General features: G+C 36.2%; 1 protein-coding gene across 2 annotated transcripts in view; it reads left to right on the top strand.

Moving 5' to 3' along the window:
- Positions 1-24908, top strand: part of MAN1A1 (mannosidase alpha class 1A member 1) — a 136422-nt gene that overhangs the window by 84902 nt on the left and 26612 nt on the right. For both annotated transcript variants that reach the window (XM_052680413.1, XM_052680500.1), the window contains exons 6-7: positions 23059-23182; positions 24565-24658. In XM_052680413.1, the coding sequence (XP_052536373.1) occupies positions 23059-23182; positions 24565-24658 (218 nt within the window). The remainder of the gene's footprint in view (positions 1-23058; positions 23183-24564; positions 24659-24908) is intronic.

Below are 24908 nucleotides of genomic sequence, written 5' to 3'. Positions count from 1 at the left end.
ACCAAAATATGGTCCTATTACAGACAAAATGTGACTGTTGGAAAAGGCTTCCTTCAGAAAAAAGGAAGTCACACAGACTTTGTGTTTCGTTAAATACCCAAAATGAGTGCAAGCACTCCTCAGTAACTGCAATTCAAGTCACTTCATGGGAATGCTTCAATTAAATAACAGTTATGCTACAATTGTCTTGCCTAAGAAGTTTCTAAGTGACAGATGGTCAAGAGACATTTATTATTCACTTTGTGCATTTGATATATGTACATTTGCATGATTTTGCCTGTAAAATCCATCAGAGAAAGGTCTCACTAGGGACATTTATAAATGGCCATGAAGAAAGGAAAGAGGATTTGAAGATTCACTTGTGATCTTAGCTGGAATTATTTTGATACTTTCAGCTGGACAAGTTCTCAAATCCAGCAGCATTTTCATTAAAATAATAATTTCAAAGTGGAAAGAGTTTGGGCTGTTTGTTTGCTTTTCCTCTACTCTTGTTTAAGCATCTCTATAATTGGTGGATAAGTAAGAGCAGAGGGATTCCAAGCCTTTGATAGTCTCACTAAATGATTGGCAGTATTGTGTGTGATACCTAAGTATTACAAGACTACAGGAACAAGATTTTTCCCTAGTACCAAAAGAAAGTACAATTTTAGATGCTAAAAAAAGCACTAGTTTAAATATGTGACTAATATTTGTAGCTATTTTATAATATTCTAATTATCCTAAAGGAGTGAGCGTGAAGAAGTATTACTAACAATGTTTTGTGGAAATTATAATTGAGAAGAGATTCTTCTACCTTCTTCACAGAAGACTCCTTTCTTTTCCTCACTAAGAATACAGTAATTGCTTCAATATTATTCTAAGTACACTCTCCTTTTAAAATGGATTTAATACATATATATGTACATATACAAACATATGCACACATATATTTATATAAACATTTATACATACATATTTATAAAGATTTATTTGTGATTTATGGTTTCTTATTACTGCTGATACAAGAGAATCTCTCCTTAATCTTCTCTGAACGATAACCATCTGGCTGAATGACTGAAAATCTACCTGTAAACGTGATGCTTGACGTATCTCCCAATTAACTATTTCACTTATCTCAAATAGAAGCTTTTCTCTATAGCACTTTATAATTTTAATAATACTCTGAAGCTTTAATTTTGTGTTTTTAGTTTTATTACAGCCAGTGCTGACAGGTGTTTTGCATGTTTTGTTTTGTTTTTTTTAACTTATTTAATTTTAAGCTGACTAGCTGACTGCATATGATTTTGTTCTGAATGGTTTCATTCAGGAAAAAAACTTTTCATGAATAAATCAAATATTCTTTCAGCTCAGTTTTCTGTTTAATACGCTATTGGGGCCTTAAAGTATAAAATAGGCATGCAGTATAATGCATTCTTCTCTAGAAATCAGTCAGTTTCACCAGAGAAGTGAGAATATTCATGCAGACTGATTTTAGAATTTTTAGAGCTTTTGAAATATCATTTATTTTAACATAAACTAAAGTTTATTAATTGTTAATTGTACAGTTATGTTTAGCATCTGGGAACATTAGGAGAGCTTGCTTTAGTTTCAGGAAACAAGTGATTGAAGGATTATGGGCTTCCTTGTTTCCAGCTCCAGCTATTTTAACTGTGGAGTGGGTGCTTTTTAGTAGTATTTCTTCAGGTTTATGACCAGCTTCAGTTATCCAGCTGAGAACAGAACTTGTCCTTGCTTTTAAATAATAATCTCAGCATTGAATACAGACAGCAGAAGTGCTTTATTTCTTACTTTCAGCTGTCTAATGTTCATCAGTGTGATGATGCAGTTCCTATTCTCTGCTCATAATGCCTCTTGACCTGTTTTGAATCCTGAATCTAAGTTGCAAGTGGCCATCTGTGGTATCAGTTTTTCATTACAAGATTCTGAGATTATCCAATGCCTTTATTTCTGTGTTTTCAGTAAACCAATAAATAATTCAATCTATCATTATCTCTGGTCTAATTCATATATTTTCTAACCCTACTGCTCCTCTTCCATGCCTCTTTCCCTCTTCTAATCTAAATTTTTATCTTTATTTTTGAGGAGAAGCACACCAGTGGTCATTTTCTGTTCTGTTTCTTCTACTAAACTATGATTCTTCACTTGATCCAATATATTTAATAAGAGAAACCTAAAATCTGATATAATATAGATATATATTTTATAAATAGATGTGTAAGTATTGATATATTTGTATATAAACACTTTGCACTGCAAGGCAAGTTGGGCTGATTTAGACAAATTTGGGAGAAAAAATAAATTGTAAAAAAAAAAAAAAAAAGTTCTTTGCTGCTGGAGGCTCTCTAGACTTAATAATGTCTTATCTTCCATTTCTCTCAAATACAGAATTAAGTGTTTTTTACCGCTCCCCAGCACAAGCACTTAATAAAGAAACTTTTATAAATATATATATATATATATACATTTTCAGCCATCATTAGCTATTGAATATTCAGTCTTCCTTTTCTAACACCTGAGCTGATTGCATGAGTTTTGTTATATCAGACTGAGTAGCACAGATTACTGCTCTTGGGCAACCATGATGTTGTATTTCCAGTATTGCTACATCCATTCCTGTCTCTTAGTAATCTTGGGGGGGAAGGGAGTGAAAAGAAGCAACAAGGCTGGAGAAATAGAACATCTTTCAGACACAAAAGGAAAATAAAGTTTCATTTGTTTTACTTGATTCTCTTTTCCTCACAAAAGAACAATTGAATCATCTTTCTGTTATATTAAAGCGACTTTTGATACCAGTGTGGATACTGAAACAAGAAAATGCATGTTGTTTGAACTCTGCATTAATTAGCTTTGACTTCTTTATATCTGAACACTCTTTATCAAAAATTTGGTGCACTATGATCCTTATAGTTGTTTTCCCTTAATAGTTCTTATAAATCTTGCATCCTGTGCTCTTTGAAAACCAGTCACGTGTGGAGCACTTCTAGTAGTTTCTAATGAGAATATCAGCTAATTAAAAAATGCTTTCTTAACCACAACTGCATTTTAATCATTAAAAACGTCTCAGCAATGTAATCTTTCAATGCAACTACAAATGAAACATCTTTTATGGTTGAAAATTTGATGAAATACAGTATATTTTGAAATCTCTGACTTCTGTCATTAGAAAATTTGTTAATTTTTAAGACTGTAGTTTTTCAACTACCCATATTAAGTCAAATTATAATTTATAATTTATTTGCCTTATTACAACACTTCATTTAAATGTCAGAAGGTACAGCTTCTAGATGGGATATTTCACCAAGAACTGTGCACACAGAGCTTTTCACATATGGAAATAACTACAGCAGTTCTGTTCCACAGCATGAATTAACAAAGATTGATTGCAATCTGTTTTTATTAACTCAAGGAAGAAAAGCAGCGTAGCGATATTAAGAAAATTAATTATAACTTTCTAATCTGGTAATTAACGTGCAACTGGGCATGAGTGCTGTTAGTGGAATTCGGTGATTTGGCAGTCCTGACAATTTATCATCTCTTTTAAGGTGGATAACAGTTTTCTAATCTTTGCTCTTTTTTTCTTTCTTTTCTTTTCTTTAATTTCTAAACGGTTTTCACAATTCAGATGTTAGATATGGCCTTTCAGTATAGTGATGTAAACTGAAGTACAGAGGTATTCTTTACAACCCCCTTTTATTCTTTTCCAGTGTTGTAATGAAGTTTCTCATGAAGCAGTTGTACGAAACAGTGATTACTGGTAATTGACCTGCATATGTTGAATATTCTTAAAATGCTACTGAGAATTTAATGTACCTTGTAAATTGAGAAGCTTCCAATTAAATAGAGTTCTTAGGATAATCGCTTTCAAAACTAATCAGGTAATATGACGATGTTAATGAAACTCTTATTGACTTAATTGTGACAAATTAATAAACCTAACCAATGCAATTACTTTCATGGTTATATTAGGTTGCATTTTACACAAGCAACCCATAAATGCTTTTTTTAAAAACACAAAAAGAATATAGAAATTATGTAGCTGTACTAAATTAGCATGACAAGGTGACTCGAGTGGAGGAGTGTTTGTGCCCCTCTTGCTATCTTGAATCACCCTGTGCTCTGTGCCTCTTGTCTATTAAGAAACCAAATGCTACTGAACAAAAATTAGAAGCAGGGTCTGAACAGTGGTATTGATAAGAGAAAATATTCTTAATGTCTGGCTGAACAAAATAATGTAGTCTTGTCAATAAAATTTGTTTTCAGTTTTGAAGTCCAGGAGGTCTTCCAGAAGCAAATTCAGTCCTATAAAAATGCCTCAAGGCTTTTTGTAATGATAAGTTGTTTTTCCTCACAATGTAGGTATGCAGTGTTAACGTTAGCACTGAAATCCTTTCATTCTGTTTGATAGATTGGCCTTTATTGTCTTTTTCCTTCTTTGTTTTTCATAAAAACAAACTTTTTTTTCCTTTTCTCCTGATTGCTTATCAGTTGTGTATGCAGATAACTGAAAGGTGATCCTCTTTTGTGTCATTCAGTTTCTGCTGTGATGGCCAGTATGATATTCATATTGAGAAAGAAACTATAAAAGAAGATACTCAATTCCTCTGTCAGGAGAAATAAGGATTATTAAACAGTCTGTATCTGCTGAGTTCCTTCTGGTTTTTCTCTGTTCCGTTTTGCATTGAGTTGTTGCTAGGTATCCTGTGCACATTCATACCAATGGTTTGCCATTATCATATCAGTCTTGTGGGAGGTGAGACAGACTCAACCACGTATTCCTCTTGCTGCAATGAGCCTGCCTGTGTTAGAATGATTACCAAGTTCTGTGATGGCTAAACCTGAACTATTTATTTTTCTAAGAATGCCATGTAATTTGGAATGACTGTAGTAGGGAGCTAATACTTGGTGAGTCAATCTTAAGAATGAGTGTTCTGATGAGGAAGTATTCCATTGGCATGTTTTGCGCAGACATGTAACTCACCATGGGCTGACTTGTCTAAGGGCAGAATTCTTTAGGAACTCATAAGTGTTTCTTCTTGTTGAAGAAAGCAAGCATTCTGACTTTTTACACCTTAGTTTAGAGGACTGATGAGGAGAATCATGTGTGCTTGTGTTAGGTGGATGCATGTAGCTGACATCCAAAATATGTTGTATCTCCTATGTTCCTGCTGAAATCTCACGATAGAAATAAAGCAATTTTGTGTTTACTGCTTTTTGATGAGCAGACCTTGCTCATTTTTTTGTAGATCATGACCAGATTCAACCTGAGGATGGGGTGAATGTAATTTTTAAAGATGTACCAGAATAGTTGGCTCTATTTTAAACAATCCACTGCCCACAAACAAGCTATAATAAAATCCTAGCAGTAAATGTGAAAGACACACAAATGCCACTATAACCAGAGGGTAAAGAAAAAATAAGGCTTGTTAGTTTGAGAGCTATTCAGAAGGAAATGAAGAGAGGCTAGTGAGCCAGCTAAGCATTTTGTTCCAGAAAATTTGCCTTCATTGTTTTAAATTTCATGTTAAAATTACATTTTCATTGTTACACCTCTGACATATTTTTATGAGGAAGTTAATAGGAGAGAGCAATCTTTCTGCAAATTAAATGAAAGGCTACTGTTTCCAGCTGACATCTCTGAAACTGCTGCTTCATTCCTTGCAGTAGTTGTGAGAGAAATAAATGAGCAAGTATTCATTATAATTGAGCTTTAATGATAGCCATATGCTATGTATCTTGTAATGGTGCTTGTGTTGTGTGGTTTCTGTGTAGTATAAAAAAAATGTATAGTATGTCTGTAAAAGGCCCATTAATGTAACTGTCTTGATTCAGTACTTAGCCTTGCTGGAGCTTGTGTGTTTTAAATATCTCCCAGCAAGCCACGGTCAGTACAGCAAATCTGACAGACTTTCTGGTTGACCTTTCACGTTGTCCATTTCATGTCGTATTGCATTCTTTATAGATAATGAATTCTGTTGGAGCAAAGAAGATTCTAAGTGTTTCACTTGGATCCTAATTATTTTCAAATTAATATTGTCTAGCAGATAGTTGAATGCTCACTCTTTCAGCAATGTTTCACATCACTTCATAATTTTGACTGAGGTACAAATAAATTATTTTCTCTATTATCTATCTGGAATCAGTTTTGTAAATTAATTGAATTTTGCATAACTTTTTTATTATTCATAATTGTCTTAAAAGCTTTTAGACCTGGCTTTGAAGGCTTAAATGTTTAGTAGCATCCAAGGTTTTAATGAGTGGTACAGGTTCACAAACTTGGTTTTGGGTGAACTAAACTGCAGGCAGTGCTTCAAGTTGCTTCTTTTTTTCCTACAGTTAGTGAAGTACTAAACAGTCCATTTTGTGAATGATAGATTTGTTTGTCTTAATGATGTAATTTGATGATGCTCATCATAAAAATAAAAGAAGAACACTGTACGGTCTTTACTTGTTTCCCTCCTCCTCCTAAAATGCACAGTGGTGGATGTTCTAAGTATTTTATACCATTTTGCTACTATTTTTAAACAAGCTTAACTCATCAAGAGTATGTAGTTTAGCTCTCTACTGCTTTATTTCATGACTTTTGAGGGGTTTCAGGAATTAAATAATCACAGGAAGAAAGGTGTAATTCGCGTAATTACTTTGTATGTTTTAATATTGAACAGAGAGCTACACCTAAGTTCTTCCAGATGAATGTTTGTCTAGCCATTTCTTCAAGATCTCCAACATGGAGTTTCCATGCTTTCTCATGGAAGCCTGTATCAGTGTTTCTGCCTTCACTGTTGGGAGTTCTGGAGGATTTGTTTGTTCCTGGTGTTTGTCCTAGAATTTCAATACTTTACTATTTCAGTGGAATATTTCTTCCCTTTTACGTATTGGAAGAGAACTCTTGTCATGTCAAATTTGTTACCTGTTAACAAGAACTGCCCTAGTGTAGTGCTCTCAAACTTTGTTCCTAATCATTCTTGTTACTCTTCTCTAAGCTTTCTAAAATTTGTCCCTGTTTTTCTTGAAATGTTGGTGTTCAGTATTGATCATATTTCAAAAAAAGACCTTTCCATCTCTGAATAAAACAAGACCTTTAGAACTTTCATCCATGAGATCATGTTTAAGCCACACCATCTGCCCCATGACATGGCTTGTTTGCATTTCCACTTAACATGCTTCTCATTTCCTAAAACCTTCTTCTCCATTCCTGCTTCTCCAAGTTTTGGGGTATGCAGTAAATTGCTCAGTAGTTTTGTGAATTTTCCAGGTTTCTTTTTCATAAACATTTTTTGAGCAAAAAAAAAATACTTGTTTTCTCAGAACAACTGCCAGTATAGGCTAGATTTGTTTCACCTACTCAAGAATAACAGAATGAGAAAACAAATGTTATTTCTTTGATTAATTGACATCAATTTATATAAATTTTGTGTTACACTGAACCATATTAGTATCTGATCCTTTTCATTCTCTATCGAGACTTTTGAAGTAAGCAACCTCTTTATTTTCTCCTCTTCTTCTGTAACTCTTCTGCATAAGCCTGATTGGTTTGTCATTTGTCAGTCATGTATTGACTAAACATGCCTTCCCTACATTCACAGTGTTAGAAAAGAGCTGTAGAGATAGCAGCTGTAGCATAGATCGTTATTTGTACTTGCCTATTCCAGGGTGGAGGAGAGGTTGGCCCTTTTTTGTTCCATCCCCTAGTTCACCCACACATCAGAGACAATTCAGGCTCTGGTTTGTAGCTCTTGAAGATGCCCTTTGGAAATCCACCTACTGGAAAGAGACAAAAGTGAGAAAAGGGAGGCAGCTTCACTTTTTGCATATTCTCTGATCTTTTGGGCAAGCTGTTTCTCTCATAATCCCCAAACTGTAATACTGTAAGAGTTAAGAAATAAATCATTTTGATAGATGAGGCAGAATTTATTTTAAGTCACTCTTAAGAAATGTAAAATAGCTGCTCTTGATGGTTTATGAGTTCAACGATGCCGTTACTCAAAAGCTTTCTATTACACAAGAAATAATTTTGTACTTTTCTAAAATATTTATTTAATCTGACATTATCTTTCAAAAGTGTCACAAAGACTCATCAGTATGCCATATCTTTACAGAATCTACTACTCCATTCCTGTTAAGGTCTTCATTTCAGTTTGAAGAATAAGTGTGGTGCACATTTCTTCACTGAAGCCATTAAAACAGTGAGAGATGGCAAACAGTATTTCAAACATTTTACCAAATGTTTTGCCACTTTTTCAGTGTGTGTAATAAAATTGTGTGCTGGTGCAAGAACAAAAAAGTACACATTCTGTCTCAGGCATGACTCCAGAAATCTGTTTTCTATGCCTTTGATTGTTCTATCATTTTAAATGGTAATATTTTCATGCTCATTTCAATTCATCCTTTATTATTTTCATTATATTGATTAAAATCCCATTAATTTTAAGAAAAGCTTATTTCACTACTTAATGTCAGCTCCTTATCATCAAATAATACAAATAATTTGCAAAATCCTCCAAGAAATACCTTAAGTGTGATCAAGACTATTAATGCATGGGCTGCGGATGTTTGCTTGTTTTTTTTTTAAGTATTACTCTTAGAAGAAATGTTTGGTGCTTCCAATTCTTCTGCTCTGTCAATGTAGCTTGTATCTTTCAGCCTTTTTTGGCTCAATTAAATTATTTGGTAATTTAATAGAAAACTCTTTCCCTTCTTCAGGATACTCACTACTTTAAAGTGTTATTGTCTCCTAATATAAAATATGTATTTCTGCAAAAAGATTAAGAAACAAAATCAATTAAAAATAATAATAATACAAGCCTTCACTTTATTTAGCATTCAAGGTAATGTTTGTCTTTTTTGTTTTATTTTTATTCTCCTTGTGGTATAATCAAATTGTCCTGGATCATAGTTTCTGGTGTATGTCTGAGAATTAAGCTATATGTGCTGTGCTTAGATATCCCAATAGTATCACTGGTTTCTTATAAATAGCTCATCTGTAAGATGAGCAGCAGCTATGTAAAAATATTTGTTGCTTCAAGTAATTTATAAGTAAACTGAAGGTGAAATTTGGGGTTTGGTGCAACACAACTGAACAACTGGTAGCAGAGACTCTACCAGAGCTGTAGAAGCTGTAATTGGGTGTCCTCCTTCCTAAGAGAAAAATCTGTTACATACTAGATTACTTGTGTTTTTATGTCTGATATTTGATAGATAGTAGGTTAGACTCCTGTTTATTTCATTCATTAGTTAACAGATTTGATTGCATGTTAGCCCTTGTTTAATCACATGAACAATGAAACAGTTTATTCATTTACGAAAATGTTATCAATTTAAATTGTATTTAATGAAACAGCATTGCATCATGTTTGGGACACAAGCATGACATTCAAAATCAGAAAATTATAAATAATATCAGTATATTTTACAAGACTAGTTATATGCTTGAGACTAATGTCATTTGAGAAAAACAGCAATAGCTTCTTATCATGAAATTGCCTGAATAATGTGTCGTGTGTAAAGTGGGGAAAAGAAGTTTGTAAATTATTTTTAACTAAGGACTTCCTTTATAATAATTCAATTTAATCTGGATTCTCAAATAGATTGAAGGATAATTTGTGCATAAACTAGGACATAAACTGTTGGGAAGAGGATCGAGAAGAGTCAGTTTTTTTCTTTGTATTGCTGGTTTCCAGTAAATGAACCAGTTTCCAAATCTCAATGTTGTGAGTTGAAAGGATTTATATAGCGATACTGGTATTTCAGTTAGGCTGCATGAATTCTCAGTGCAGGACTGAATGAATGTTTGCCCAGGGAGGTGGTGGAGTCACCGTCCCTGGCAGTGTTCAGGAGGCGTCTGGACAACATGCTGCGTGATATGGTTTAGTGCTGGTGGTGGCAATGGTGATGAGGAGACGGTTGGACTGGGTGATCTTATAGGTCGTTTCCAACCTTGTGAATCTATGATTTGTTCCTATTTACTACTGCTATTTACATACTGGATTATTTTACCCAGTCAGTCTGAAATGCTTTGCGTTTACTTCCAAAGACTGTGCTTAGTCTCTACACTGCGTGTAGAAACTACTCAGCTTCTTCCCTAATAGGATAAGTAATTTCTGTGCTTAATGTTGCTATTGAAATGCATGTTGTCCTCTCCACCTCAACTCTCGCTTTCCACTCCCTGCATATTTGTACTACTTGTCATCTCTGCTATCATTTTAATGTCAGTTACAGGATTTTAATGTTTGATCATTACTGAAATCACCAGAAGCTTTTCTGTTGGTTGTGAGTAAGGATTAAGCTCATAGACACTGGCACTAAGAAAACCAAACATTTATCTGATCCCAGAATAAATGGATTTATGTGACACAGCAATGTGTGTGTAAGGAGAAAGAAGATTGAAGCAGACTGGATGAAAGGGACATTTATACTTTTCTTAAAGCATTTGTCAAAACAGATTACATCGTAGCGGCAGTAGTCTGAAAAAGACTACTTCAATTTTTTTATCCAGACAAGCTGTCCGTCTCAATGAGCCAGATTTCTGTTTCCGTAGCGTTTCATACTGCTGCTAAGAATCTTTGAAAGCAGACACTTGAAGGGAGAGGTATCCCTCAACAACAGTGGTGCTTCTGTGTTATACATGTTTAGACTGATAGATATAGATCTGTAAGTGCATATGCAAGTATAATCTATGGCATTTGTAAGTTAATGTTATCGTTGTATGAATGTCCCAGCTGCAAGTCTTGCAACAAACTATCTGATACCTGAAACTACTGCAGCAATATTAGAAGAAGGAATATCTGATTTTCAGTCTGAATGTCAATTTGTAGCAAATCCTCAGCAGAAAAAAAAAAAGAAAAAAAAAAAAAAAGCTTAGCCTAAATGTTAAATGTTGGAAAAGTTATATAAAACTGGAAGCAGAGTTGTGTAGAGATGTGCAGAGCAGTGTGGGTTAAGAGTACTGATTGCAGTGGTTATAATAGGTTAAGGAAGAAAGCATTCTTATGTTATTTCAATGTGAGGATCTGAAAGAAGCTTAAGGATTGGACAAAGTTAATTTGTCTTCTGAATTAAAAGGCAGGACAGAGAGGAAGAGAGCATACATAAATAATGTTTGTCATGGACTCTTCTAAAATTCTTCTTTCAACCCCCTCCCCAGTGAAAACACCATGAAAGTTGACTTCTCAGAGACAGACTTTGGAGTTTTTCATGGGGAATGGGAGATTTTTGTTTGTTTAGGTTTGGTAGGGGGGAACTGACTGCCACCAACAGTGAATTACACAAGTTGTAGTAGGAAATTGTGTTCTAACACCTTCTTATTGCACTGATATCAGAACTCTAGACTTCTATTCATGACTTTTCATTTCCTGTTATTTTCACTTTTCTTCAGGAACTTGATTAAAACTACTCTGTGCTGGTTATTATCCCCTGCCCTCGTCTTCTGTGCTATGTTCCCTCTTCTTATTTTAGCCCCTGGAAATTGATTAATTAAACCTTTAGTGCATAAAGTAATAAGAAACACGAATTGTTTAGTTCATTCAGTGTTATATTGTCAGGCATATGTAGGACTGTGCTGTGCTCAAATAGATAACTTTAATCAGAAATTATTACATTAGCAAGTATAGTTTTAAATGGTGACACTGAAAATTACCTTTAAGCACTTACAATGTCTAATAGTGATATTTGAATTTTCACACAGCCAGCCTATGAATTATCTCTCGCTTTCTCAACCTCTTCTTCATGTGAGTGCATACACAAGCTCGCTGTTCATAAACTCCGTTATTTTACTTCATCATGCCAATTCCACAGGCTTTGATTCCCCTTTAGAGTAGCAGTAACATGCTAAGTGTTATAAGGCTGATAGTCACAAGGGCTGTAAAATCTTTGATGGTGAATTCCTAAAGAAATGTAATGTATTTCCTCTGAGAAATGCTGCAGGAATCTGGCATAAACAAAGCAGATGAATACTTGGCATGAATGGGCTGGTGAGGTTATTTTAAACATCACTAGGCACATCGCTAGATCCAAATGTTCAGAATCCATGTATCAGATCACAAACATAGTACTCAATGGTGTCTGGTGCTTTTCAGAGCCCAAGGAAGGAGTGCTCTATTTTTCATTCTCAGCAGCTGTCAGACCTCAGTGCATACAGTAAAGCATGATCTTCCCACAGCCAATTTCGCTTGCCTCTGCTTACTCTCTGCTGCTCCCCAGAGCTAGATGAGGCTATTTCTTCTTCATCTTGGTTCTCCTTTCATTTTGGTCCCCGCCTGCCTCTTGGCTCCTCCTGCTTCCTCTGCTGCTGTTTCCATTTGCCTTGGTGTCGGCTCATTTCACTATTCCCCAGCTGCCATCACGACTCCAATCTTAGGACGAACAAGAATTTTTCCACCATGCAGACTGGTCCTGCTGTCATGAGATTAAATTTTGATGTTATTGAATAGTGTTGTTTTTTTTTTACTGGGCAGAACACTTAGAGGTATGTCGCAGCCCATGACTTGGATGTGTACACTCCTTCAACACCTCAACTGAGACAACCTTTCTCAGAGGTAGGAACCAAGCCTGAAGGAGGCCACAGCACAAGCTGATACCACATCCACTTTCTGTTTCTTCCCACTTTTCTATTAACAGTGCTCCTCAGTCTCTCTGTCTGTTCCGACCAGTTTACAAAGAGATCACCAGTGGAATGGTCACCTTGAGGGAAATTAGCCCACTTGAAACACACTGCATGATTGTTTAGCAGTTTGACTTATTGCCTGCAAGTACTGTAAGGAAATAGTTACTATTTCAGGAGACCTTTAAAGGTGGCTGGGTACATTTCTCAACAAAGGGGAAAGGCAAAATGTTGAGAGGAAGAGAGCTTTTGTCCTTGGAAAAATTAACCACTCTGATAATGTAAGAAATGTGCATAGGTACTCTAAGGAGTCTAAAAAGCCTGTTAGTTCTCAAGAATCATTCAAATGTTCTGACTAGTCCCATCTTCCTAAAACTGATAGGGGGAGCGATTCCTTTTCTCTTGCCCTTTTACAGACAAGTCTCTATTAGGTCTGTGGAGGTGTGCCACCTGCATCAACTTTGAAAAACCCAATGGACCTCATGGAGAAAAGTAGGCTTCTTGTTTTCAGAGCTGTTCTGTTAGCATCTCTTCAGAGTTGTCCTAATTGTTTCACGAATTATGAATGGTCAGACACAGCACTTGACATTTCCTACCCTCATTCTCAGCCTTCAGCTAGATGATGATGAACATGTGCCTCCCTTACAAATGGATGTGTCTCCTGCACTGACAGAACAGAGTTGTCAGGAGATCAGCATACATTAGTGCTGACACTGCATATGACTAGGCAAACAGAGAAAATTAATGTTCTCAAACTAATAGCTCCAGGGCCAATAACTCTTCATTATCTCACTTGTTAGAGTATACAAACCATTTGTGTTCTGCCTGACATTTCAGCATAGAAATGTTTCTGTCCCCTGTAGTACTGTAAAATTGAGTAACTACTTTTGTTGCTAGCCTGCACACTGCAGTTGCTGATGGCACTAATTCACTGTCTGCATCCTTCTGCTAAGTCAGCATCCCTAGGAATCACCTCACCAGGTAATTGCTGGCAGCGATTGGTCTTTGGAGGGAGCAGCTCAGCTGAGCAGGAAGCAACCAGCTGGGCAATGATTAGGCAGGGGCAATGGTTATTCATTCATCATCACAGATGAGAAACTAACCAGCTGTTAGTACTTGCCTGAAAGATTCTCCTAACACCAAGGAATAAAACAGACATCAAAATGTGCCATGTAGCTAGCGACCAAATTTTAGTTTCTTTCTGTGCTGCCTTCAGCTGTTGAGGTGCAGTGTGAGAGATGCTTAACCAGGTTGTCATAATTTTCCTTTCTCAGAAAAGAGATACTGTGGACAACTCAGGGCTCCAGCAGTTCTATCTGCCTGGCTTGATGCTGCTTGGAGGGAAATAGGGATCACACAGGAGTGTAAAAAGTTATTTGCAATATAGCAAAAGTTGGACTGTGAGGTCTTTCATGCTTGTTGCTAGGGCTACAAACATTGAGCTAGCCTAGTCGCAGGTTCTCCATCTGATTTTGCAGGCAAGGCGCCACTGGACTTGGTGTGAAAGCTCAGCAGCAGTGGCTTGGAAAGCCTGGGATTTCACTGTTCCTATCTTTCTTTCATAAGATAGGGGTGCAACTCATTCATGCTATAGAGAAAACAGAAAATTATTAAATATCTTCGAGGCATTAGCAAATAAATCATCAATTTCACTGTCTGTGAAGGCAGACCCTTACACCAAGATGTCGTATGTTGTATCCTTTGGGAGAGGATATGCGAAGGAAATAGATTAATAATAATCTGTAATTTATCCTTTAGCATTGCCTATGCACTCTGTGGCACATGTTGTTTTTTATTTTAAAAAGTATAAGCTTCTAATTTAATTTTTTCTTTTTTTTTTGGTCACAGTTTTTTTTTGTAGTCATAAACCACAGCTGAATAGCAATGTCAGTTAGCTGCAAGAAAGGAGAAAGCTTTCAAGAAAGGAGACAGCACAGAGGTTTGCAGTGAATCTCTTCTCAAAGGCATCAACACCAACTCACCCTATAAATTCCCCAATTTGAGCTGTGGCATTGGATATAACTGCTCTCTTAGCAAATTGGAAGCAAGGGATCAGCACTGGCTTCTGGGAACAGAAGAAGCTGCTCTTCATTAATTTTTATGATATATTGACAAATGCTTCCCTTTGGGGCGAAATAAAAAATCATTCTTATGAAAGCATTTTCAGAGGTGGCAATCCTAAATAATGCATGAAACATTAGTTATTCTGTGAAAATAACATCTGAGAATAACATATTTTTTGCTGCCATAGTGATTCCTTAGCTAGTGGAGTCATGCGGTTCTAGTAACCATTAAATATATTTTTTTTCCTTTATTAACTTAATTTTATATTGAGGGATTTTGTATCTTGCAAAGTTTATTTAGAATGTATTGAATGTTTGGCTATAAATCCATTTCTTTGTCTAGTAATGAAGAAAGCAAGTAAGTTTTATTTAGGATTTTGACATAGTTTGTGTCATCTTTGACTCCATTGCAACTTAGTCTTTTAAATATATATATTTATAATGAGAAATGGATATTGAGCATGTAAATGAAAATCTGACTCCTTACTGTCCTCATTCCATTTGTTCTTAATAGACTTAATTTATTTACTTAAATCAAAATATTGTTATGAAAGACTGGTGGTGATAGATAAGAAATAGACTGAAACCTTTTACAATGTATAAGCATTTTGCTAGCAATGCCATAACTAGTCATTATGTAGCCATACTGGCTTTTTTATTAAAGAAAGGCATTTCTTCATACAAAAAAAGTAAAAATAAAATAGTGCTATACATGAAAATAATGAGCCATTTTCTTGAAATGAAATATGCCCTTAGACATTTTTTTCTCACTGAAGTGAAATAATGGAGAAAAAATAGTAAATTTGATGTTTGTTACATCTACAATAGAAATGTTAGATATGTTTATAATGCGCTGTGTTAAGTAAATCACAACATATGGCACCATCTGTACGGCTTTGACTGACTGGGTATATGGAAATAGAAAATTCAAGGACTTCTACTTTCCATGCCAAAATACTGCAGAAAGGTTTTCTTTTCTTGTCAGTTAATTCTGCTCAATAATTATCTTGAAATATTTTTTTTTAAATGTCATTTAAAAGGTGGCCCATCCAAAAAAAGGACGATTAATAATGAATTGTGAACTAGGAAAATCTTATTTTACAATTAAATAAATAGAAAAAAACATTAAAAAAGTGTTAACCTCTAGTGTTACTTTTTTGCTATTTATATTAATGTGCAAAGAGTTTTAAAATTCATCCAATACCTGAGAAATTAATTGAAATCTTGGGGAGATGTGGGCATCTGTCAAAGGCTAGCTGTGGATGAGTTGAGTCTCTCTGGGTTTACTCAGTGAAGAGAAAGACTCAATCTTTAGCTAAATCTCTTCTATGAAGTGATTTAATTCACTTACCTTCCTGTACAGATCATCAAAGGAGCCCTTGAAGAGATTAATTTCCATGACTTGGACTTCCTTGGACTTGTATGCTCTCCCATTTCCATATTATCAGTTATGATTGGTTTCCTCATTGATATACATTGTCAGTAGGCTAAATTACACAAGTCTTGGATGTAAGCCATGTAGCTGAATCTCATGTTGTTATAATTTTAAAGCTGAAACTTGGAAAAGTAATTACATTATGCCTACAAAATAATCTGAGAAGTTTCTACTAAATATCTACATAACCACGTGGCAATTCAGGCTTCCTTTGAGAGGAAAAAATGAGGGATGATGTTTTCCTTCACAGAACAGCTAATAATTTTACTTTTTTTCTACTTATAAGGTGCACACTCCCAGAGGCTGAGCCCCCAGATAAAGCAAGAAGTATCTCCTAAGGGAACTGGGAGGGGAAGATGGATAAAAAATATGCAAAAAGCTGTAGGAAAGTTTGTGTGATTTTTCTGCCACCCTTGCCTTCCTTTTTACCTCAGTCTGGGAAGGTCCCTCTCCATCATGGATAATGGGTGGCTGACTGAGTGGAGTGAGATAAGTGAATCAGGGTCTGCAGGCCAGGCTAGGTGATGTCCTGCTCATGCAGGTTCCTTTTAAAAGAGGTTTCTAGTTGTGTTCTCCAGACATATTTTCTTTTCGTATAGAACTTTGGGAAGTAACATTCATTTTCTCCAAGCTGAGTCTCGTGACTGGTGAATTTAAATGGACTCTTCTTAGTGCTATATTCTGATTTTTGTTATAGCATTTTGTATTTCCACCCACCATCATAACTGAGCAGCCTTTTTAAAAGTGCTGTAAAAAGTTATTTTCATAATTAATCCTAAAGGCTTGGATAACAGCAGCTCTCAACACTTCAAATTGCTGTTGCTGAGTCCCTTTTATTCTATCCTTTTACCTTTTCTACAGGCCAATTCTGCAGAAGGATACTGACTCTTAGATTAAGCTTTTGTATCTTGCAATAAACATTGATATTTTGAAGTCTTACTCTATCTCTAACTTACCCTCTGGGAAAGAATGGTGAATAATAAATTGTCTGCAGAGACTGGAACAGTGGTGCTCACTGATGGCCAGAATTTTAGGTGTTTTGACCCATTGAAGTATTTGTGTAGTTTCCCTATGGGTTCGCTGTTTCTTTCAATTGAAAATTAGCTTTTCAAAATAACAATAATCTTGCAAATATTATTGTTTCTATGAGTTTCAGTAGTTTTAAAAAAACTTGAAAATATTTGTTTCCTCTGTGGTTCCCTCTCCTTGGATATTTTTAATCCTTTGGAGGAACTGTGGTTCTGATACTTTTTGTTCTTATGCACAAAAGAAACAACAGTGGTCTGATGGAAAAATACTGGGTTGAGTTACCAGCAACCCGTATTTCCTGCGAGGAAATCACAACAGCAGTGGTCCTACTTCAATATGTTGTTCTGATCCACATCCTCACTTTAGAGTTTACATAACCACATAATTCCAGTTATAATAATAAAAGATAAGTTCTAAAGGTGTACTCATATTTTACAAGAAAAGAAAAATTTTATGAATTTCAAGTAATATAAATAACTTGATTATAGACTCAATAATTCTAAGTACTTTAAAACAGCGTCCTGCAAACTGATGCTATTTTAGCACTAATCTGAAAGTTCAAACTACAAGGTTAATCAGTGTGGCTTCTTTTTACTCCCTGAGATGTAGGAGGAATTTTGTTTTTGTCTGATATCAGTATATAACAGACGCTTAGTTGTAAAGAATATTAGCAGAGGAAAACTGAATAATACAGGTAATAGAAAAGGTGAATGTCATATCTGGATCCCTGTTTCCATCCTCTACATGTAGTATTATGTATGTCTCTTTCTGCAGACTGTATTTGTCAGCATACAGTTAGGACACAGGTGGTGTTTTCCTCCACCCTCTCTGAGAGGACCAGGAAAACCCATCTCATGAAAACATGCTGAGTCTGGTGCAATTGAAGGAATTTTGTTGTTTTTTTTTTTACTATGGATTGGTTCACTGAGTTTACCTGGCCTGATGGCTGCTGATGGTTCTTACTTGTCCTAAAGGGGGAAACAGATCCTAGCCTGGCTGGGAGCTGGCAGGGCTCATTGACAGGGGGAAGGGTATAAAACCAGGCTCTCTAGAGATAGAGGTAAGGCAAAGAACTCAGCTGAAGTACATCTACACCAATGCATGCAGCATGTGCAACAAACATGAGGAACTGGAAGCCTGTGGATTTTGGAAGCTGTTTTGAACAGAAATGGTGGAGTTCTCAATTATTGGTGAAGTCAGATGAGGGGCTAGCACAACGGCTTCTTTGGACTTCTGAAGGGCAGACTTTGAACTATTCAGTACACTGGTAGGGAGGGTCCTTTGGGGTTCAGTCCTGAAGGGTAAAGAAGTCCAGGAAAGCTTGACACTCCTGAAGAAGGAAGTCTTACAGGCACAGGAGCAGGTTGTCCCCCTGTGAGATAAAATGAGCTGGTGGGAAAGAAAACCAGTCTGTAAGAACAGGAAACTTTGAGGCTCCAGGAGAAAAAGAGAGTCTATCTCCTATGGAAGAAGGAATGAACAACTCAGGAAGAGTACAAATAAGTTGTTTGGATGTGAAGGGAGAAAATTAGAAAGGCAAAAACTCAGCTTGAGGTCAGCTTGACCAGTGGGGTAAAAGAAAAAAAAAATGTTTTTACAAATATTTTAACAGTATGAGGAGAATCTCAGTCCATTACTGGTTGTGACAGGACAACCACTGAAAATGAGGAAAATAAGGCGACTGATCACAATTGGTGTTCCCCAGCAGTCAATAGTGAGGCCTGTCCTGTCGCATATCTTCACTGATGACCTGAACAAGGGTATTGAATGCACCCTCTGCAGATGACATCAAGCTGGTAGAAGGTGTCCATCTGCTTGGGGATAGGCCCTCAGTAGGGCCTTCTTATCTGAGGCTAGATCACTGGGCTAAGGACAATGGGAAAACCAAGTGGCACGTCCTGCACTTTGACCACAACAACCCCAGGCAGTGCTACATGCTTGGAGCAGAGTGGCTGGAAAACTGTGAGGAAGAAAAGGACATGGGGGTGCTGGTTGATGCTGAACATGAGCCAGCAGTGTGCCCAGGTGGCCAAGAAGGCCAGTGGCATTGTGGTTTGAGAGCAGGAAAATAATCATTCCTCTGTATTCAAACTCTAGTGAAGATGCACCTCAAGTACAGTGTTCAGTTCTGTGCCCATCATTACAAGAAAGACATTGAGGCCCTGGAGCATGCCCAGAGAAGGGCAACAAAGCTGGTGAGGGATCTGGAGCACAAGTCTTATGAGTAGCAGCTGAGGGAACTGGGTTGATCAGTTTGGAGAAGCAGTAGCTCAGGAGTGATTTTATCCTTTCTACAACCACTTGAAAGGATGTTGTGGCAAGATGGGGATCAGCCTCTTCTTCCACATAACTAGTGATATGGCTAGAGGGAGTGGCCTCAAGTTACACCAGGGGAGATTCAGGTTGGAAGTTAGGAAAAATTTATTCTCTGAAAGAGTGATCAGGTGCTGGAACAGGCTGCCCAGGGAAGTCACCATTCCTAGAGGTGTTCAAAAAATGTTTAGATGTTGTACTGAGGGACATTATACTAAAGGACATGGTTTAGTGAGGACATGTTGGTATTAGGTAAGCGTTTGGACTGGATGATGTTGGAGGTCTTTTCCAACCTTGGTGATTCTATGATTGATTGATTCTATGACCTTGCAAAATATCTGAGCACTGGATTTTTTTTTTTTTATTTATTTATTTGTTTATTTATTTTGTCTCATGCATGGGCAGAAATCAACATTTTAATATTGACAGTTATGAAGATTTACTGAAGTAAAATTTACCATGCATTTACTTCACATTATTCTCCAGGATACACAGTGCCATTTGCCTGTGCTTTGTAAATGTACTCACTCTTTATAATTCTTGACACAGAAGTATTCTTCCATTTCACCACTTTATTTCCACACTAGTTTCTTTGTTGCTTAAGGTCTGTTTTGTTTTGATATTATATGATATCTAGAAAACTCCTGGAGAGATTGAAAAAAAGCACCCTCTTCTGTTTCCTTTTTTTTTTTTTTTTTTAAGCTTTGAGTCCATTAAACATAAAATGAAGTCTAATTTCCCTGGTTAAAAAGCATCAGACAGTATGAAATCTCTCGTATTCTGTGTGCTGAGCGCTTTGTTGATCTGGTAATATTTCTCCAGGAGCTGACTATCTGCATAGCTGTGTGTTCTTGAATACCACCTTAAAGTAGGCATAAATTTAAATGGAGCCAGAAGCAATATTGTGGCTACTGCATTTGCATGCTCATTTATCTGCTTTGTTACTCCAAGAAATGAAATATAAGAAAGAATATTAGACATCCAAACTGAGGGATGCATGGAAAATATCTGAAGACTGGAATCCTTCAATTCTATCACTTGTTGATAAAAGCTTGTCAGTGTTGACTTAGAATGCCCATCAGAAAAAAAAAAAAAAAACAAGCAGATATTATCATTACTTTGCAGATTTGCCAGAAATGCCTTTATATATATTTTTCTAAACAGCTGTCCCAAATGAAGTCAGTTAAAGATATGTTAAAAATACATAAATGCAACATAGACATTTCTACTTGTGCTGCACTAAAAGTAAAGAGGTAAGTTTTTTCTCTCAAGCCATCTTAAGCGAGAGAATCTTCCACTGATGATAAACCTTGCAGTGATGCTCAAGTAAACATTGCTGCATGCAGAAAACCTCTTGATAGCTGTGTTTGGAAAGTTGTCTGATTAACAAAACACAGTACATCAAAATGTTCTGACAGAATGTGTTGATATCAGCAGAAGTCCTGGTGGAGCACAGGTAGGAACTTAATATGTTTTCTGCCAAATTTGGTTGATGCATTGCTGCAGGATCAACTCAATGTTTCCACTTCGAGACTTATTGAAGAGTTTAATAGAAAAAATGATGGGTTTTTGCAAGTTGCACCACAATACAGCAACCTTTCAAAACCTTGCAAAATTTCACTTTGTTCTGGTCAGCGCTGCTTACTAGTAATGCGTTATGTCAACTCTATTAGTATGGGTAATCTGGGAGCAAGCTAAAATATTTTCTTCAAGAAGTCAGCATTGAGACAGGATTATGGACCAGTATGGCCCTGAGAAGGTGCCTGTTTCTCAGATGAATGATTGGTCTGGTGATGTCAGTTCTTCAGTCTTCAGATAAGTGTTTCCAGATTCTGTCAGCAGTACTCACCTTTATCTTATTTTTAATAATATCTTAAGTTTTTATGCCACCATTTGGAAAACTTTTTACCAACAGTATTTGAAGGGCAGAAAGCTTGCAAGCCAGTTGGGTTTGCTTTCTTCATTTTTGTCTTCATCAAATTTAAAAAACACTCTATTCTTCATAAAATTGCTCTTAAAATGTGATATTCAGATCCCAGAAAGCTGTTGTTCTTTTTCTGTTGTATAAAAGCTGGCTTGTCTGCATCTTTGCAGAACCCTGACTTGGTTATCTCATTGAATTTCTCTGCAAGATTAGAAATATTTTTCTCCTTTGGAGTTTTGCACAATTGTGCATCAGAGGACCTCCATATGTCCCAGTCCCTGTGTCTTTATGGCCAGGCAGGAGAGCTTCTACTGATCTCTTCCCTTTTGCTCAGCCAAGTTCTCTCTCCACTCAGAGCTCAAGTAAGCTCAGTTAATGCGGTCTGGGAAAAAAAATGTGGAGCATCCCTATGGGGAAATATTTGGCACATGCTATGGTACTTCAGAAGTGGGGCAATGTAAGTTCATCTGTCAGGAGGTAATATTCTGGGTTTATTTTTGGTGCCACTTCAGTGAGCTTCAAGGCTGCTTTCAGCTCAAGGCCAGGCTGCCAAAGGTGTTGCAAGGTTTAAAGCCATGGCATTTAAGTAGAACACAGACAAGTTCTTTATTTGTCATCTTTATTCTGCTTTTAAAGTTTAATGATTTGGGATTATTTTCGTCATTTGAGTAACAGTTTATCTCAGGAAGAGTGCTCACTTTTCATGGTCGTGTAAGTGCTAACTGATGACTCTAGTGACTGCTCATGTGCTAAAGTGAAGTTAAATTATGCGTGTATGTCTGTAATGCTGTTTACTACTTGAAAATAAGAATGAGACTTAGCATTTAATAACATTTGTGCTGATCTTAGATGCTATTATTCATCCAGCTCAGGAAAGTTTTTTCTTTAGTAATTTATTTTTCATATCTTTTCTTTAATGTTGGGAGGAGAGACCTGAATATTGCTGCTGAAAATTTCGAGGAGAAAAAACTTTTTTTTTTTTTTTTCAATGAAACTTTAACAGCCCTTTTCTTCTGAATTTCAACCAGTACTAGTTTGTATTGGGGATTTATCAATAAATGTGCTTTTATCTCCTCTTAGTACAATTCCCAAGATTAATTTTACTGTGAAATGTCTTTGTGTCTTAATTAAAACTGACATTAGTCATCCTGCTAAAAGCGTCCGATGCCTAAATATCCTACTCCAGTTAAATTCTTCGGTGTTAAGAAAGATATGCTGCATATATTTTTAAGTTAAGACTTGTGATGTATACATGCCATAATTTAAGTCTGTCCTTCTACTTGTCCTTCTACTTGTCCTCTGAATAAGAACAATTAGAACTGCGATTTGTGATAAATACAGGGAAAACAGGTGAGGTCTGAGAAGATATTCATTGCAATTTATTTAATTGATGTTATACTGTGAAACACTGATACAGTGGCATGCATTGGAGTTGTATGTAAGCTAGAAGACTGGATTGCTGTGAGAAGTAATCTTACAAACCTTAAGTTTGGACTCAAAAGTTTTAAGCAAAGCTGGAGTGAAGTAATTTGAGGTCCTATGATTAATCCATGGAAGGCTGCTGAAAGCATGCTTTCCCACACAGATGTTTTAAATACATTGTTTTCTTTTAGTAACCATCTCTATTACACACATTTTGTTGGCACTGTGTAAGATACTCATGTTTTCTGTTTCTCTTCTACCCCCTTCCCTTGAATAGTGGAATCGGTCGAAATTGGCCCTGGGCATCTGGTGGCAGCAGCATTTTGGCAGAATTTGGGACTTTGCATCTGGAGTTTGTACACTTGAGCCACCTGTCTGGGAACCCTGTCTTTGCTGAAAAGGTTAGACTGTTCCTTAAAAATTATGTTCTAAAAGATAAATCACATATTTGAGTAATATTTCCAGAGAAAGATTTGGTTGTTTAGACTTGGGATTTTTCTATTTGGATTTTTGGGGCAGACGGGCAAGAAGCATCTGCAAGCAAATGTAGAGGATAAATTAATTATCTTGTGACATTTGTGGTAATTAATGTTTAACATTTCTTCTGTTAAGAGACAGCTAAAGAGTGATAAAAATGTGTGTGTGTGTGAGTATGTTAAAAATTCCAGGCTATGCTTCTTTTCAAAGTGGAATCAAGCTGTAGCTGCAAAAAGCAGGAATTATGTTTATGTAAGCTGCTCTTAAAACCCTTTAGAGACTGAGACTTCACAGCACACCAAGACAAGCTGTTCAAGGTCTGGTACACTTGATAAAGAAGAAACACTGGAATAAGCTTTGCATGGAAGTGTTCATATTATTCATTAAGTTAAGTCGAGGACTCCTTGCAGTCTGCATTTAGATATTGGCTGTTAGCAAAGCCACATCAAGATGCAGAAGGCAATTTGTGTAACACAGTAGAAATCCTTCTAGGGCTTGGTGTGAACTAATTTATCATTTGTCTTAGGAACTAATTCACTTGATCTCTAAACTTTAAGGATGTAAAAAATAAAGCAATTAGAACTTTTATGTTACTACTTCTTATCTATGGTTATCATGATTATGTTTCTCCCAGGTTGCCATCTTTGAATTTTTTGTGAAAGTTAAATTTCAGTCTAAATAAATTTATATGCTTTGCAATGAATTGTTCTACTGGATGCATCAGCTGCAAAGCATCTGAACTGTCATTTCATCCAGGCCACTTATTTGTGGCAAGCTCCTTAATCATGCTAATGGAAAGCTTAGGGCTGGATCAGTTTCTTCTGGGCAGTTTGGATGTAAGAAGCTCAGTTCCAGCAGTGTTCTCCTTTCCAGGCAAAATTGCCTTACAGTTCACTTCTGCATCTAGACTAGGTGATGAGCTTAAGTATTTAATCCCATTTCTGATCTGGGAGTATGGGGAATATAATGCTGAAGTAGCTGAGCATAGTTAAGGCAGCTAGCTTCCATGAATTTCAGTATACTGTGGAGGGGTGAAATATTCAGTGTGGTAAGAACTTAACTTTGAAGACTTCTTCTATTGTGTTTCATTACTAACAGTTGGCACAGAAACTCCAGAGGTTTTTGAAGCTTATTTACGTGATGATGTCAGCTTAGAGAATCTTTTTTTAATAATAATATGATTACATAGAGATATTGAGACACTGTGTATACGTTGAAGTATTTGTACTTCAAGACTTTTGTACTGATGCTGTTTTATTTTGAGGAAAAATGTATCAGTGCTCAGTATTCTGTACCCTTCCAATAGGTAATGAATATTCGAAAAGTTCTAAGTCGCCTGGATAAACCAGAAGGCCTTTACCCCAACTATTTGAATCCCAGCAGTGGCCAATGGGGCCAGCGTAAGTAGATCAGTTCTTCAGAACTATGAGCTGCCAAACTGCTGTCTGCAGTTGTTAATTTCTTTCAGTCACTGATATGTGTTTTATTGATTCTTCATATTGTATGAGTTACACAATGCAAAAAAATGCATCTCTAAAAATAATGTTCCTACTTGCTGTATTTTAATGTACTTTTATTTGAGCTTTCAATATGGCTTGTAGAAGCAGGGAGGCATCTGAATATGTAGTTTTGAAAAGGAATTTGTAGACT

This window comes from Tympanuchus pallidicinctus, unplaced genomic scaffold, assembly GCF_026119805.1.
Source record: "Tympanuchus pallidicinctus isolate F22 unplaced genomic scaffold, pur_lepc_1.0 scaffold1, whole genome shotgun sequence".
NCBI lineage: Eukaryota > Metazoa > Chordata > Aves > Galliformes > Phasianidae > Tympanuchus > Tympanuchus pallidicinctus.
This window is presented reverse-complemented; position numbering and strand designations above follow the sequence as displayed.